The sequence below is a fragment of the Octodon degus genome, unplaced genomic scaffold, assembly GCF_000260255.1.
Source record: "Octodon degus isolate 3935 unplaced genomic scaffold, OctDeg1.0 scaffold00155, whole genome shotgun sequence".
NCBI lineage: Eukaryota > Metazoa > Chordata > Mammalia > Rodentia > Octodontidae > Octodon > Octodon degus.
In genome coordinates, this window is record NW_004524731.1 from 5,362,417 (window position 1) to 5,376,224 (window position 13,808).

Genomic DNA, 13,808 nt, shown 5'->3' on the forward strand with positions numbered 1-13,808 from the left:
GCCCCCCTGCCCCCACAGCCCCACAGCCCCTCGCCCTTGCTCCTGACCGGGGGTGGGTGCGTGTGGCTAGGTACAGTTGCTTTAGTTCATTCTCACAGTCATGGGGACGTGATTTACCCCAGGCACTGCTATCCGCATCCCTATCTGAGCAGCAGGAGTCCAGAACCAGAGAGTGGGCGCAGCTGCCCTGGAGCTCCTGATGCCTGAGGCAGAGAGACCTGCTGGTTCCCAGGCTTGCTTTCTAATCTGGAGATCTCAGCATCCGACCTCCTCCCGTGGCTGACCAGACAAAGCCATACTTGTGCAGCCTTTGACTTAAACTCCAGGCATGGACCACCAGGGAGCCTGCTCTTCAGCAGCCGTTGGGCATATACTGGGCCAGCGCTCACGGCTGGACCCTCAGCAGTGGCCTTGGAGATGGTGGCCAGCGGGAGGACACGCGGCCCTCAGCTCTCCTTGCTAGAGGTTTGCAAGGACTAGAGCCACATGGAAGAGCGGGCAGGAGAGGAAGAGCTTGATGCTCAGGAAGCTGAAGCGGGACCAGCCCCAGGCTGAAGGGCTCCCGGATGGCCCGCACTTTGGGAAGTGGCCTCCTTCCTGGACCCTGTGTCTGGCTCGCACTAGCACGCAGGGAGGAGCGCCTGACAGTGCAGAGCCAGCGGCTGGGCTCCCTGGTGGGCCCAGGACGGGGGAAGGGGGCTGCTGTCTCCGCCCACCCCTGGGGTCCCAGGGGCACTGCGGGCAGAATTACAGGTCCCCTGGCTGTGAGTCAGTCATAGCCATCCTGGGGTGCTCAGGAGAAGCCAGCCAGAGGGCTACTGGCCAGAACCGCAGAGGAGCCGCTCGTCGCTGCGCACATGGGAGGGGTGTGGCTTCCGCGTTGCCTGGCGTTGCGACTGTGGGACCTCCCTCGAGCCCACAGCCCTCTGTAGGCTGGAGGGGTCACCACTGTTGCTTGAGACCCCCTCCTGCTCCTGAACCCCAAGTTACTACACAACCTGGGTAACAAACAGGTGCCCACAGCAGGTCATTGTAAGTAAAACTGCCGATTTTTTCACAATTAGGAATTGAATTTATTTAGCTATGGTGGTGTGCCCTGAAATCTCAAGCACTCGGGCAGCCGAGGCAGGAGAACCTCAAGTTTAGGCAACATAGGGACTGCAAAACCCTACCTCGAAATAAAAACATAAGGGCCGGGATGGAGCTCAGCCCAAGGTCATGGCATAACAGCCAGCACAGGGAGGACCTGGAGCTCCAAATTCGAGCCCTTGCAGCACCTAGTTTGTCTGCTTTCCTGCTGTGCACATTGAGATTTTGGGCAGAAAAAGATGTGACTTTCATTGACTCGTTTTTGGAGACCCAGTGTGTGCTCACCCAGCAGCCTGATGTGCAGGGTGCTTGGCTCCGCAGTGAGGGCGGCGGTACCTGCCGCGTTTGCACAGCCCTGGAGCAGGCATGAAGTGTGTGCAGTGGGCCCTGCTGGCAGAGGCCCTGGGGAGAGGACGCTCCAGCAGGGAGCCACTTCTGTCCTGCATCTCTCCTGCTCACAGCTGGTTGTTAGAGTTGTATTTTTAAACCAGTTGCATTAGCTGAAAGGGACAGTATTCGATTTTAAAAGAAGGACCTGTGCTTTAGCGGCCTGATCACTGGGTGCGGAGATAGCATCCAGGGCGCCCCTGACTTTAGCTAACTGTTTTGACCTTTCCAATGCCATCTCAGACTTCTGACATGACAAAGCAGACTGTCCTCTGTGTGTCAACGGGCCGCAGCGTCTGGCCCCAGGGCTGCACGGCCGATGCGTCTGTGTTATCGTTTGCAGCCAGTGGGGCCCCTCACCAGTTCATCCAGGCTGGGACCCTGAGGGCTAGGGCCGGACAGTCCTAGTCCGCAGCCTTGTCCTTAGGAAAGAGAGCTGCAGAATTCCTTTTGCTGTGCATGGAAATTTAAATCCCTTTCTAAGGAAAGCAGCCTCTAGACAGACAAAAGAGGTAGATTCCCTGCGATACGGGCCAGCAACCCATAGCGGGCTTTAGAGGGAAAGTCATGGCGCAATGTCCCTGCGGGCAGGCCCTGCCCCAGGACCACTGTGCTGGACGGAAGCCTGTGGCCTATCCTCTCCACCGGCTCCTGTGGGCCAGCGCTCTGCAGCCCGCCCAGGTGCAGAGGGCTGCGTTCCAGGCAGCAGTTGCTGTGCATTAGGCTTGTTATGGTAGTAAACGGCACCGTTACTGAGCACTCCTTCTGGCAGGCACTCTGCCTGGCAGTGGCGAATGCCTGCTAGGCACCGACTTTGTTGCCTGTGTTCTAGGAGGGCATGTGGAGAGCGGCCCTGCAGCCTCAGCAGAGAGCACAGGTGTCAAGCTCTCCACGAGTGCTCATTAAAATGAACAAGCAACGGGTTGAATCCACATTTACACACTCAGTTCTCATTGCTGCACACCGGGCCCGAGGGAGCTGCCTGCCCCAGGCGGTCGCCCCAGCCGGACACTGGCCAGGGTCCTCCCTCCACGCCCACTTCCCATGGTGACTCTGAGTCTGCTTAGGTACCTGGAGCCTAGCGGGAATCAGCCCTGCTGAGCAAGCAGCCTGGCTGGCCCATCTGGTGACACCAAGTACCTCGCGGTGCCACAGCACTTGTTCTCTGTCCTGTGCAGGGTTAGGTATGGAGCCCAGGGTCTTGTCTTACAGGACAAACACCATGGAGCCAGCTCCAGCCAACAGCGCTGCCTGAGGACCCCTGGGCAGCCCTGGAGATGCAGTGGAAGTCACCACGGTCACACACTCTCCCTGGCCCCACTTTTGGCGGAGGAAGACAGTCCATGCTAAATCCGAAGAGGGAGAGACTGGGGAACTGGCTCATCAGTCGTGGCTTACTGAGGGAAATTGAGGGAAACATGGCAGAGCGTTAAATGCCCAAAAGGTAATCCTGCTGAGCCCACAGGTTTCCAGTCAGTCACAGTGAACACCGGCCAGGACCCACTCCTGGCCTCCGAGGAGAGGTGAGGGCAGGGGTGTGGCTGGGAGGCGGGTGTACAGAGGGTTCCCACCTGGCTCACGCAGCTGGCCTGGCTCAGGGTGCTCACTGCCCGCATGTAGCTCTGGTTCCGGGAGCGGAACTTCGGGGAGTTGTAGTTGGCAGCAGGGTCCAGGCTGTGAATGGCAGGCACCTCCCTTGCAGCTTGCAGGTAGCTCTGGCTACAAGGAAAGAGAGACGGAAGAGGCCATCTGTGAGCACGAGCGGTGGGGTGAGCGCAGGGTCTGGGGCTGTGCAGAGGCAGAGGCAGGGCCTCTCGCCTGAGGCCTTCTGCTACGGATGCGGCTGCCTGGCTGAGTGTTCTCTACCTGGAATGGTGAACATCCGTTAGGCACTGACTCTGCTACTCTGGAAATTGGAATATTGTGGACAGAAGGCACCAGTCAGTTTCCTGTTGTGTTTTGGGTCGTAACGGAACATTAAATATTGCATAGGCCTGTTTACAAAAATGTGCATAAACACTAGGTAAACAGTTCTAACTCCATGGTTGGGTAGTGAAGTCAGTCCTTTCTTTTCCAGGTAAGCTCTTGGTGTGACTGTTTTTCCTAATTTACTTTTTTTTTTTTTTGGAGACAGGATCTTGCTATTTAGTTCAGGATGGCCTTGAACTCACTGTGTAGTCTGGGCTGGCCTCAAGCTCAGAGAGCTCCTCCTGCCTCCTGAGTGCTAGGGTCACAGGTGTGCACCGCCATAACCTGCTCTGATTTAGTTTAAAAACGGAAAATCAAAGAAAAAATTGGGCTCCATGAATTTCATGAATTGAGAGCGCTGTAGCTGCAGACTTCGTGCTAATGGAAGTCTGCAGCGGACCCCAACCTCTACCCCGTCCCTCCACGCGAAACAGATGTGAGACAGGCTGTGGGGACAGGAAGGGACAGGCTCGGCAGCCTGCCTCCTCCAGGGTCTGCACAGTGGCCTGCACACTCTCATGGCGCCCAGTCCTGGGGACCGCAGCCCCCATCCTGCCGGGTCGAGCAGGCATGGTGACCAGCACAGCCCGGCCCCCCGCCTGCAGCCCGGGCTTCCAGCCTCCAGAAGGCGCACACTCCACAGGGCTGCTGCCGACTCCCACAGGAGACTCAGCCAGGGCCTGAGAGGGAGCTTGACAACCCGCACCTGTGTGGCACGCACATGTGTGTTGTGCGCATCACGTGGAGGGTGGCAGTGCTACAGCTTAGGTGGATGCACTGCCCCACAAAGGCCGTTCGCTGAGCCACAGCTTCTTCATCTTCCTGCCTTCCCGTCTTGGGCAGCTCGGGTTCCATGCTCGCCTTTCTGCCACTGTGCTCGATGTCCTGTCCTGTGTGTGACGCCGTCATCCCATCATTCTTGTGCAAAGCCAAGGCCGATGCCTAGGCTCCTCCGCAAGAGGAGCTCACATCTCCACTCTGCATCCAGGGCTTCCAGCGATGCCCTGGCTGTGAGCACGGGGCACTGTCCCCAGACCCGTGGCTCGAGCAGGGGCTCGAGTGCTTCTCTCCATTGCAAAGGCAATGCCTTTAGGAGACACTGCCACATTTCAGCACAAACTCGCCCTGTTGAGGCCTTGCTGCCCCTCAGCATGCGAGAAGACCAGCAGCCATGGAAGCACGTCTCTCAGCTCCTACAGGGCAGGCAGCAGGGCACCAGGCTGCCCCGAGCCCAGGCAGTGCTGCTCCAGAATTTGTGCTTTTAACCCCAAGATGGTGAAATACAGCCAGTGTCCACACCATGACCAAGGCACAGACTGTAGGCACATCTGGCCATCCCTCAGTATCCGGGGGAGGCCTCAGGGCACATCGTGGGATGTGCAGCACTGTGGACCTGCCGCCCCACCCCGTGTACTCTATGATGCCTAACCTGTGCAAGTTGCAGGGGAGAAGCTGTTCCCCAGCATTGCTAGGGGAAGGTCTGCACCTGTCATGGCAATGTGTCCCTGGAATGCGGCCGGACGCTGGGAACCCAGGCCTCAGGAGATAACAGTAGGGTACTCAGCATGTCTGTCACAGGTCTTCGCAGAGTGCCCGTGCGAGGAAATCTAAGCTTTGCTTTTGAGTGTTCTGGAATTTTGTTTGTGAACATTTCCCACCTGTGGTTGGATGGCCCTCAGACGTGGAAACCCAGGTACACAGAGGGCAGTGTTTTAAAGATTTTTAAAAACTCACATTAGCTGTAGGAGGCTAGTAGAGACTTTTAATAAAAAAGACAGACTAGCTGAGCATTTTATAGCCTGTGTCCAGGAAGGCTAACTGTGCTCACACACATAGCTGTGGGAGCTGGGCACAATCCAGGCCCCAGGTGCCACCGGCTCCTCCCCAACACCTCAGTGCCAGGTCTTGTGTCCTATCCAAGGTGACTGTCCATGTGGTTCCCGCTGGCTGCCCTGGGAGTCCCCGCACTCTGCAGCCATCTTTGGTAACCAGGGCGATAACTCCACTTGGGCATCCCAGTTACTGGAGACTGAACAATATTTTTTTTTTTACACAGAACTAGAAGCACCCCAGAAATTCTCAAAGGAAACCATGAGGCGTTTTTAGAATGCTGTGGAAACACGTGTGGTGCGCGCTCCCGCCTCCAAGCGTCGCCCACACAGTCATTTGTGACTCAAATGACCGGGACTAGAAACCAATTTGGGAAGCTGTAAGAGTGAAAAAGTAATCGCAGAGGCAAGAATAATAGAGAAGCACTCTGCTTTTTCTTTCCATTTGCAAATCGTTCCAGTGTTGTTTGCTGACTTGTGGGCTTAGAAATCTCATCTGTAACTTTTGGTTATTATAAAAACAGATTTACATAACAAATGTATGCTTAAGCAAGTCTATTAGGCTGATGTAAATATGCTGGACAATAGAAACAAAATAATCCATTCCCCGGTCCTGGCACCTTGGGGAGCAGGACAACTGTGCAGGTTGTACTGAGCTAAGGACAAACGCAAGGACACGATTACTTCATGGAAGAGTAGGGACACCTCACATTTTTGTCAATGCAATCTGACAGGACCAGCACCCACATATGAAAGTCAGCTACCCTACTGCTTCGAACGAAAAAGGGAACAGGCTCAGAAGCACTGTAGAGACGTGTGTGCATGCACGCACTCCGTGGTGAGCCTCCCCCCACGGAACCCTCTGTGTGGGCTCGCCCCACGGCCCGTGATCCCTGACTGACACTGACTCTAGCAAGAGCTCCCTTCCAGGTCCTCTCCACATTAGGGGTGCAGGTGTCTTCTCAGCTCCAGCTGGGGCTGGGCAGGGCAGGATCATCCCCACCTCAGGGAGCCCTGCTGGAAAAGCCACCAGAGTTGCAATCCAACTCTGGATTGCAGGAGGGAGGGTTTTCCTGCCACAGCATGGGGTCTTCCTGCCTGGAGTGACACAATGTCCTCCCCTGGTGCCATCTGGGGCTGCAGCTGGGATGAGGCCCAGCCCCCAGAGGTGGGGGACAAACCAATGACACGAAGCCAGACTGAGCTGTCTCATGCATCTGCTGTGCGTTTCCATCCTGCTGTTGCTGTGGGTCGCAGACCCATGAAGTCTCTCTGGCACCTTCTGCTGTTACTCTTGGGCTGGGCTTAGGGGCCACTCACTTCCTGAGGACACAGTGATGGTGAGCTGTGTTTGTGGAGGCTACCTGGCGTCCACAGGTTAGCAGGGCGTGGATGCTAAGGCCCCCAAGGTGAAGTCTCCAATTCTTGCAGCCTGTCCCTGAGTAATGCATCAGCATTGTGCTGGGCACTGGAGAGGGCTGAATGCACAGAGCTGCCAGGCAGAGCACAGGGCAGAGTTAGGTCAGCTTTGGCACCAGTCTGTCCCATGCATTATCCCAAATACGCCCCGGATGGGGCGAACTGCCTGGAGAAGTGCAGTGCTCATCTCAAGTTTGAATTTAACTGGGAAGCCTGTGATTTTCCTTGTTAAGCTTGGCGACACTACAAGCAGGCACACCCTTTCTCCTGAGGAGGCTACCTTGTCAAGGACACAGAAGAGAGGGTGACTCAGAGACTTCGTGCTGGCGCTGTCTCCAGCCCCCTTCTAAAATGGAAGCCTTTTTGGTTTCACGAAATCACTAAGTTGCGCGTGCTGGGCTCCCACTCATATAGTCTTCCGGCCGCTCCAAGTGCTGGGCTGACAGGTATGCACCACCATGCCTGGCCGGAAGGCAAGGCACTGAATGTACACCGCAGAAGGAGATCTAGACGTGTGCCGCCAGGAAGCGAGGACACAGGTCCTCTGGCCAGACAGCGAGGCTGCTGCGGAGAAGGCTCGCGGACGCAGGTTTGGAAAGCAGATCAGGGCTGGGGTGTGGCTGAGGCTGCCTGAGGGGTTGGAAGTGGGTGTTGCAGCCAAAGAGAAGCACTGTCTTCCATCCGGCCACTTACGGAGGACAGCTTCAGGCACACAACTGGTGCACGGGACACTGGCCATCTGTCTGTCACCACTGTCTTTCCGGCCCGAATCTCAGAGAGATCAAGTCATCTGTCCCAAATCACAGCACTACAGACAGATGAGGCAGATGGGGCTGGCTGGACTGGAACAGGAAGAGGAAGCTGGGATCATGTCCAGGGTCTGACCTTCCCAGCAGGGACAGGTGCCTCCTGGGAGAAGAACCAGCTCTGGACCCTGGGGGGATTTGGTGTGCAAAGTGTGGGCAGCACTGGCACATGGCATGGGAGAGAAGCCCCCAGAAGGCTGAGTGCAGGGGAAAATAGGGAGGAGAGGGTGCAGGAGCGCCTGGGGGCCGGGGGCATCACTTGGCTGAGACTGAGAAAGGCCATCGGTCGGGACAGCCTGGGTCCGTCGTGCACTTCGGAGGCAAGGGTCAAGTGGCAGAGAGGAGCCAGGCTGCGGGATATAGAAGTGAGAACATGGAAATGGAAGTGACAACTTTGGACAGGTTGTCCATTTGTCAGGAAAAAGGAGAGAAAACAGGCAATTCGAGAGAGGCTGGGGATTTCTGCAGATGAGACACCTGTGTCTTTGTTAGAGGTGATAATAAAAGGCCGCTGTCACACTACCAGATGTGCAGGTTTTTTTTTTTTTCCTTGCTCTCTCTTCCACCTGAAAGAAACACAGGGCCCGCCAGGCAGGGACAGCTGGGTGTGTGAGAACGTCTGTGTGTGAGGACACAGGCTTGGTGCCAGACAGCCGGTTCAGGTCCTGCACCATCGTTGTGGTTCTGGATGAAGGAGCAGGTCTCCATGCACCCTCCAGGGGAGACGATGGCGATGAAAGCAACAGCCCTGCACCCACCGCAGTTGGCGTCTGCCCAAGTCAGCACCAGTCCACAGCCATGGACACGGAGTCAGATGTGCCCCCTGTGACCTGTGCTGGGGAAACTAGACTTGGTCACTTGGGGCTGGGAGGCTGCATCCCAGGGCGCCCCGAGAGCGAGCGGGAGGAGGCTGACCTGAGAGATGTCTGTGTGTGTGGTGCTGTTCGGTTTGAACACAACAGGTCAACTCCTTTCTTCTTAGGAAAAGACCAAGCCCAGGTGAAATCAGCTAAGAGAAAGTTCTTTTCCTTCCTAGCAAGAAGCATGCACAATAGGGTGCGTTCATTCATCAAGAAAGACACACATGTAAGTCCAGGTGCAGGTACCGGCCCACGACTGGTGGCTCAGGCCACCCCTGGTCACCTCCTCAGCACCCCATGCTCTTTCCTGCTGGGGCCGAGTGAGTCTCGTTACAGTCTTTGTCTTCATCTGCTGACATCCTGTGGTTCACTTACTGGCCATTTGCATATCTTTCTTTGTGAAATGACATTGCACAGTTGTTTTTTATGCAGTTTTTTCTTTGTAGTTCTTCACTCATTCTGCTGTCAAGTCCTCTAAAACCCCAAAGCACAGGAAACAAAAGGAAAACCAGACAAAAGGGTTTGCATCAAATTAAAAACCTGCACAACTAAGAAACCATCAGTGGAGTGAAAGGGCAGCTCATAGAGTCACAGAGAACACTTGCCAGCTATTTATCAGAGTTCATATCCCTAACATACAAGGAACACAAAAATGTAATAATAACAACCAGGCAAATTTAAAAATTGAGAAATGATCTGAATGCATGTCTCAAGAGAACTACAAACAGCCAAAATTGTATCGAGAACATTCGACATTATCAGTTATAGGCAAATGTGAATCAAAACTACAATGAGATACTGCATCACCTCTGTCAGAAGAGCTATTTTCAAAGAAAAGAGAAAGAAAAAGTAATACAAGCACAAAGAACTCACACACTGTGGTTAAGAATGCACACTAGGACCAACGGAGCAGAAGTTCCTCAAAAAACTAGAATCCCACGCCTGGGCACACCCAGCACGGAAGCTGGGCCAGCACACCTGGGAGACGCTGCCTGCCGCGGCACTGCTCCCAGGAGCAGGACAGGACCCACCTGCGGGGATGCCCAGAGGATGTGCAAGGGGCTGCTCACCAGTGAAGAAGGCGCTCTGGTCATCTGTAGCTGTGCAAGGGAGCTGCAGGATGCTCCCGGGACCGAAGGGCAGACGCCTTGCAACCTTGCACAAGCTGCTTGGGCGGAAGCCTGATGCGAAGGGCCTGGAGGGAGCGTGAGCTATGGGTGGTGGAAGCAGTGCAGCCCGTGCGCTGAGCAACAGCGAAGTGATTCTAGAAGGCCTCTTCCATTGAGAGCCTGAGCCTTATCACAGCTGATTTAACATGACGTATAGGTTTATGCTGGCAGCTCTACAGAAATCCCCCACCAATTCTGACATCTGGGCCAGCTCAGGTTCTGTGCTGGTGGAGCTGGACGCCCTTGCTGCCCTGCATGGAGACCGATGCTGGCAGGGAACCCCCTGAGCCGTGGCTGTTTGGCCTGGGCTCTGCTGGGGCAGGCATCTGCAGTGCTGCCCACGGAGCTCGGGGGCTCTAGTCACCGAGACAGCTTCACTTCGTTGGCAGCAGCTGGAGCCCACGCTCAGTTCAGGGGCGGCCTGTGCTCTGGTTGCACGACCGGCAGCTCCCCGGTGGCTCTGCCCGCCTTTCTGTCACCGTGGCAGCTCTGGTGCCATGCAGGACAGCAGCTCTGCCGGGTACTTTCTTCCATATAGCACAGGGGCAAAGGAGACTCGTGGGACCATGGGGCCCAGCAAGTAGGTCCTGGCTTTTGAAATGTGAATATCCTGCCTTCTGCCTCTTGGGTTTCAGGGGTGTGTGTGCGCGCGTGCGCGTGCATGTGTGTGTCCCATGGTCTGTAACTGTCTTCGGTAGGAGGTCTGCTCAAAGTAAGCTACCGCACCAGAGCCTGCCTCTCACTTTTACATTCAGGGGCTGTACTGCTGCAGGGAGCCCTCCGATCGGCTGGCCCCTGTGCATCTCAGCTCTCTGCTCCCTGGTTGCTGTCAGTCTTAGGCAATGCCCGCTGCAAGGGACACCTGCCTCCTGTCTTGGATTCCCCAACAGCACGCCCCTGATCTGATTCTGAGGGAAAAGCTGGTGACACAGTGCAGACACCTGGCCATCAGGGCAGTTGTGGAAGCCACCTCCAGTGCACGGTGTCCCCACCAGCTGGCGCAGCAGCATTGCTTGCTGTGAGTTCCTGGCAGTGTCTAGGCAGCTGTGTCCACAGAGCCATCAGCCCTGCCCTCCCTGGTTTATTCTTCTGTCTAAAGAGCCTGGTGGCGTCCTGAGGTTCCTAAGGGACTCTGCGATGCAAGGCTGGCATCCGGCGCAGCCGATGAGACAGCCGGCTGGGTTGAGTCACATCTTCCGTGCCGCAAGAAGCTCCCCAAGGGTCCCTGCTGCTGAACACACTGCTGAGCCCAGCGCCAAGTCACTCATCACCTGAACTGCCCTGCCACTAAGGTGTGTGACTAGAAATGACATAACTAGAGGAGGGAGCCTTTTAATCATGTGACGTTCGACATTTGTTAAATACACACTTTGCTGTCATCTTTCTCTGTAATTTATTGTTCTACAAAAACACAGAATACAAGTCACTATCAGCAAGCTGTAGGTGAAGATGACACAAAGAGGATTTCAAATTTCAGAGACAACCTCAGGAAAGACCAAAATGACATAGCTCCTCTAAGAAAGTACATTTCTATTAAAATGCTCTCTCAAAATAAGTCACTCACCTAACAGAAACTTTTGAACACTGTCTTAGTGACTTTTCTCTGCTGGGACAAAACACCTGACACCCACAATTAAGGAAGGAAAGGTTCATTTAGCTCACAGTTGGTGGAGGTTCAGTCCATACTCGGCTGGCTCCAGGGCAGAGCAGCATGTCGCAGAGGCAGTTCACGGCCACAGAAAACAGCAAGAGCACAGGGAGGAGCAGGCAGAGGAGCAGAGGCAGAGGCAGCCTCTCTCCTTCCTTACACTGCATCCAGGCTATCTGCCTAGGGCAGGTGTGGTACTCACACTCTTAGTCCCAGATTTGGGTTGTGATTAATCCCACGCTCTTGAAGCTGCCCCATAACATCATGCAGCTTTGAGGGGGGACACCAAGACACAAACCACAACAAGAACTCATGGTCCGTGCTCCCCATCGAGCTCCCCATGCAGCACAGACCATGAAGAGGATGAGGCTCACCCTCCAAGACTGTGCTGTCTGGGGCAGACCTGTGACCAAGGTGGCCCCCTTTGCCTCACTCACCGCCATCCATCTGTAGCTGCTTGGCATGCAGCAGCACAACCTGAACAACTTAAAGGAGAAGAGCCTCGCTGTGCTCCTGGCTCTGGCCCCAAGAAGCAGGGTCACCCTGTCAGTGGCCATTTGCTGAGATCTGACGTGGCACAAGGCACCTAGGCATGAGAGACCTCGCCAAAACGGCTCTGGACCTGGGGATAGCGCATGCACCTGCAGCTGCTCGAAGTGGCTCTTGCTTTCCTGAGGGCAGAGACCTGTCACCGGCATGTCCCACCTTGTCCCTCTTGGAGAGCTCGTTACAGGGATTAAATCTCAGCACCGGCTTCAGAGCCCACCAGCAGTGCCACACTGTTCTCCTGCTGTTTAAAGGTCGGAGTGGACTGATCTTCACACGTGGGCTGGATGGGAGCATCACAGCGCAGCTGAAGTCTCGCTGTTGGCTCTGCTCACTGAAGTCCTGGTGACGCAGCAGCGACCCATCCCCGTCTTCCACAGGAACCTTCCTTCGCCTGTCCCGTGGCTCTGGCGAGGTCTTTGGAGGAAAGCTGTGACTGGCCTAGTCTCACAAAGGTCCTCTCACTGGAGAGGGGACAGCTGGCCTGACTCCAGAGCACACCTTGCCTCTTTCTGATTTCTGCACAGGTGCAGTGGTCGCGCTGCGCGGGAAGCTCATACCGACACAGACTGGCCAGTGGCTGCGACCGGAGTGGGTGCTCCGGCGCTGGCCCCTGCCGAGCCTCGCTCTTTGTTTCCTCCTTTAAGTGGCCTTGCTGCCTCTGTGCATCCCAGGCATGCAGGACGGGGCAGTGCTGGAGCAAAGAGGCCCCTCCCACGTGAGACCACCTCAGGCAGGAGCTGCCCTGCGGGTGAGCAAGGGTGGGCCTGAAGTCTGGAGGTCCTCAGGACGGTCTTGCAGTCACTGCAGTCCAGTGCAGGAGAGGACCCCACGAGGATGCAGACCCTGCCGCTTCTCAGCATCTTGGCTGTCCTCCGAAGAGCTGTGGCAGGGCTTGTGGGACACCAGAAGCCCTTGGTGTGTTCTGACCTTCCCAGGGTTCCCTGGCTCTCCTCACACAGTGAGCTGACAGCGCTCGGAGGTCCTGCAGCCTGCGACTCTTCACTGTCAGGGCAGAAGCAACGGTTGCCCGGGCTCTGGAAGGCAGGCCAGGACTGCCGTGGTAAGGAGCTCCACCTGCCGGGGCCACGGCTTCCGCAGACGGGGTGGCAGTGGTATGTCTGCTGCCTTGGTCATCACAGGCACAGCCACACCGTCCTGCAGCAGCGCTGGGCAAGTGCTGAGCCCCACGACAGCGTCGGCTGCCCTTGACCCTGCCGGCCAGGCTGAGGCCCCGTCACTACCCTTTTCATCTGGGTCTCCCACACAACAGGCATCGCCTCCTCCCAAAGGAGTTGTGTCTCTCTCTATAAACATGTCCAAGAGCTGTCATTCCGGCTTCAAAGCTGGTGTCAGGGCACTAAGAAAACCTGAGGTTTGTTCTAATTTGCATCGGAATCTCCTGAGTGCTTGCGATAACATGGATCGATGGCTTTTGTCCCAAGAAATGGGATTTAGAAGGGAGGGTGAGCCCTCAGCCCCTTTCATTTTAAGCGTCCAGGCGGCCCAGGAACAGCATGTCTGGACAGAGGGGGTGGTGCTGAGGCGTGCACAGAGTCACTGTACCGTCTCACTCGGGAATGACAGCAAGCTCACCGGCAGTGCCATCTGTGGTGCAGGAGACGCTCGTCGTCAGGAATCCGCTTAGGTGAGCACAGAGTCTCCGAGTGCGGATTCATACCTTGCTTGCTGAGTAAGTCTGCAGGGGCACCGGGGAGCCAATGTGTACGTGTGGGGGAGTGTGGCCCTCGGGGTGCTCTCTGCTGGCTGTGCTCTGCCGCAGCCTGGGCCTCAGGGGAGGAAGGGTGTGGGAAGCCAGGTGGGTGAGATGCGGGCCTCCCTCTCTCCCTCCCAGGGTCCTGGGAACCCTGAGTTGGAAGACGTGCCACATGGAGGCAAGGTGAGCCGAATTCTGCAGTCTCATAAACACTCAGTGTCCTGCTGGGGCACACAGAGCTCAGAGCAGGCCCAGTCCCTCAGACAGAGCCCCTGAGGCGGGGCACCTGCTCTGAGCAGGGAGGCTGCAGGCGGAGGGACCAGGCACAGACCCAGCCCCTCAGATAGAGCCCCTGAGGTGGGGCACCTGC

The 13,808-nt window shown here is 56.2% G+C and overlaps 1 protein-coding gene across 1 annotated transcript in view; it reads right to left on the bottom strand.

Moving 5' to 3' along the window:
- Dlgap2 (DLG associated protein 2) overlaps positions 1 to 13,808 on the bottom strand; it is a 220,085-nt gene that overhangs the window by 38,256 nt on the left and 168,021 nt on the right. Inside the window, exon 6 of the mRNA XM_004642510.2 lies at positions 3,048 to 3,195. Within this exon, the coding sequence (XP_004642567.2) occupies positions 3,048 to 3,195 (148 nt within the window). The remainder of the gene's footprint in view (positions 1 to 3,047; positions 3,196 to 13,808) is intronic.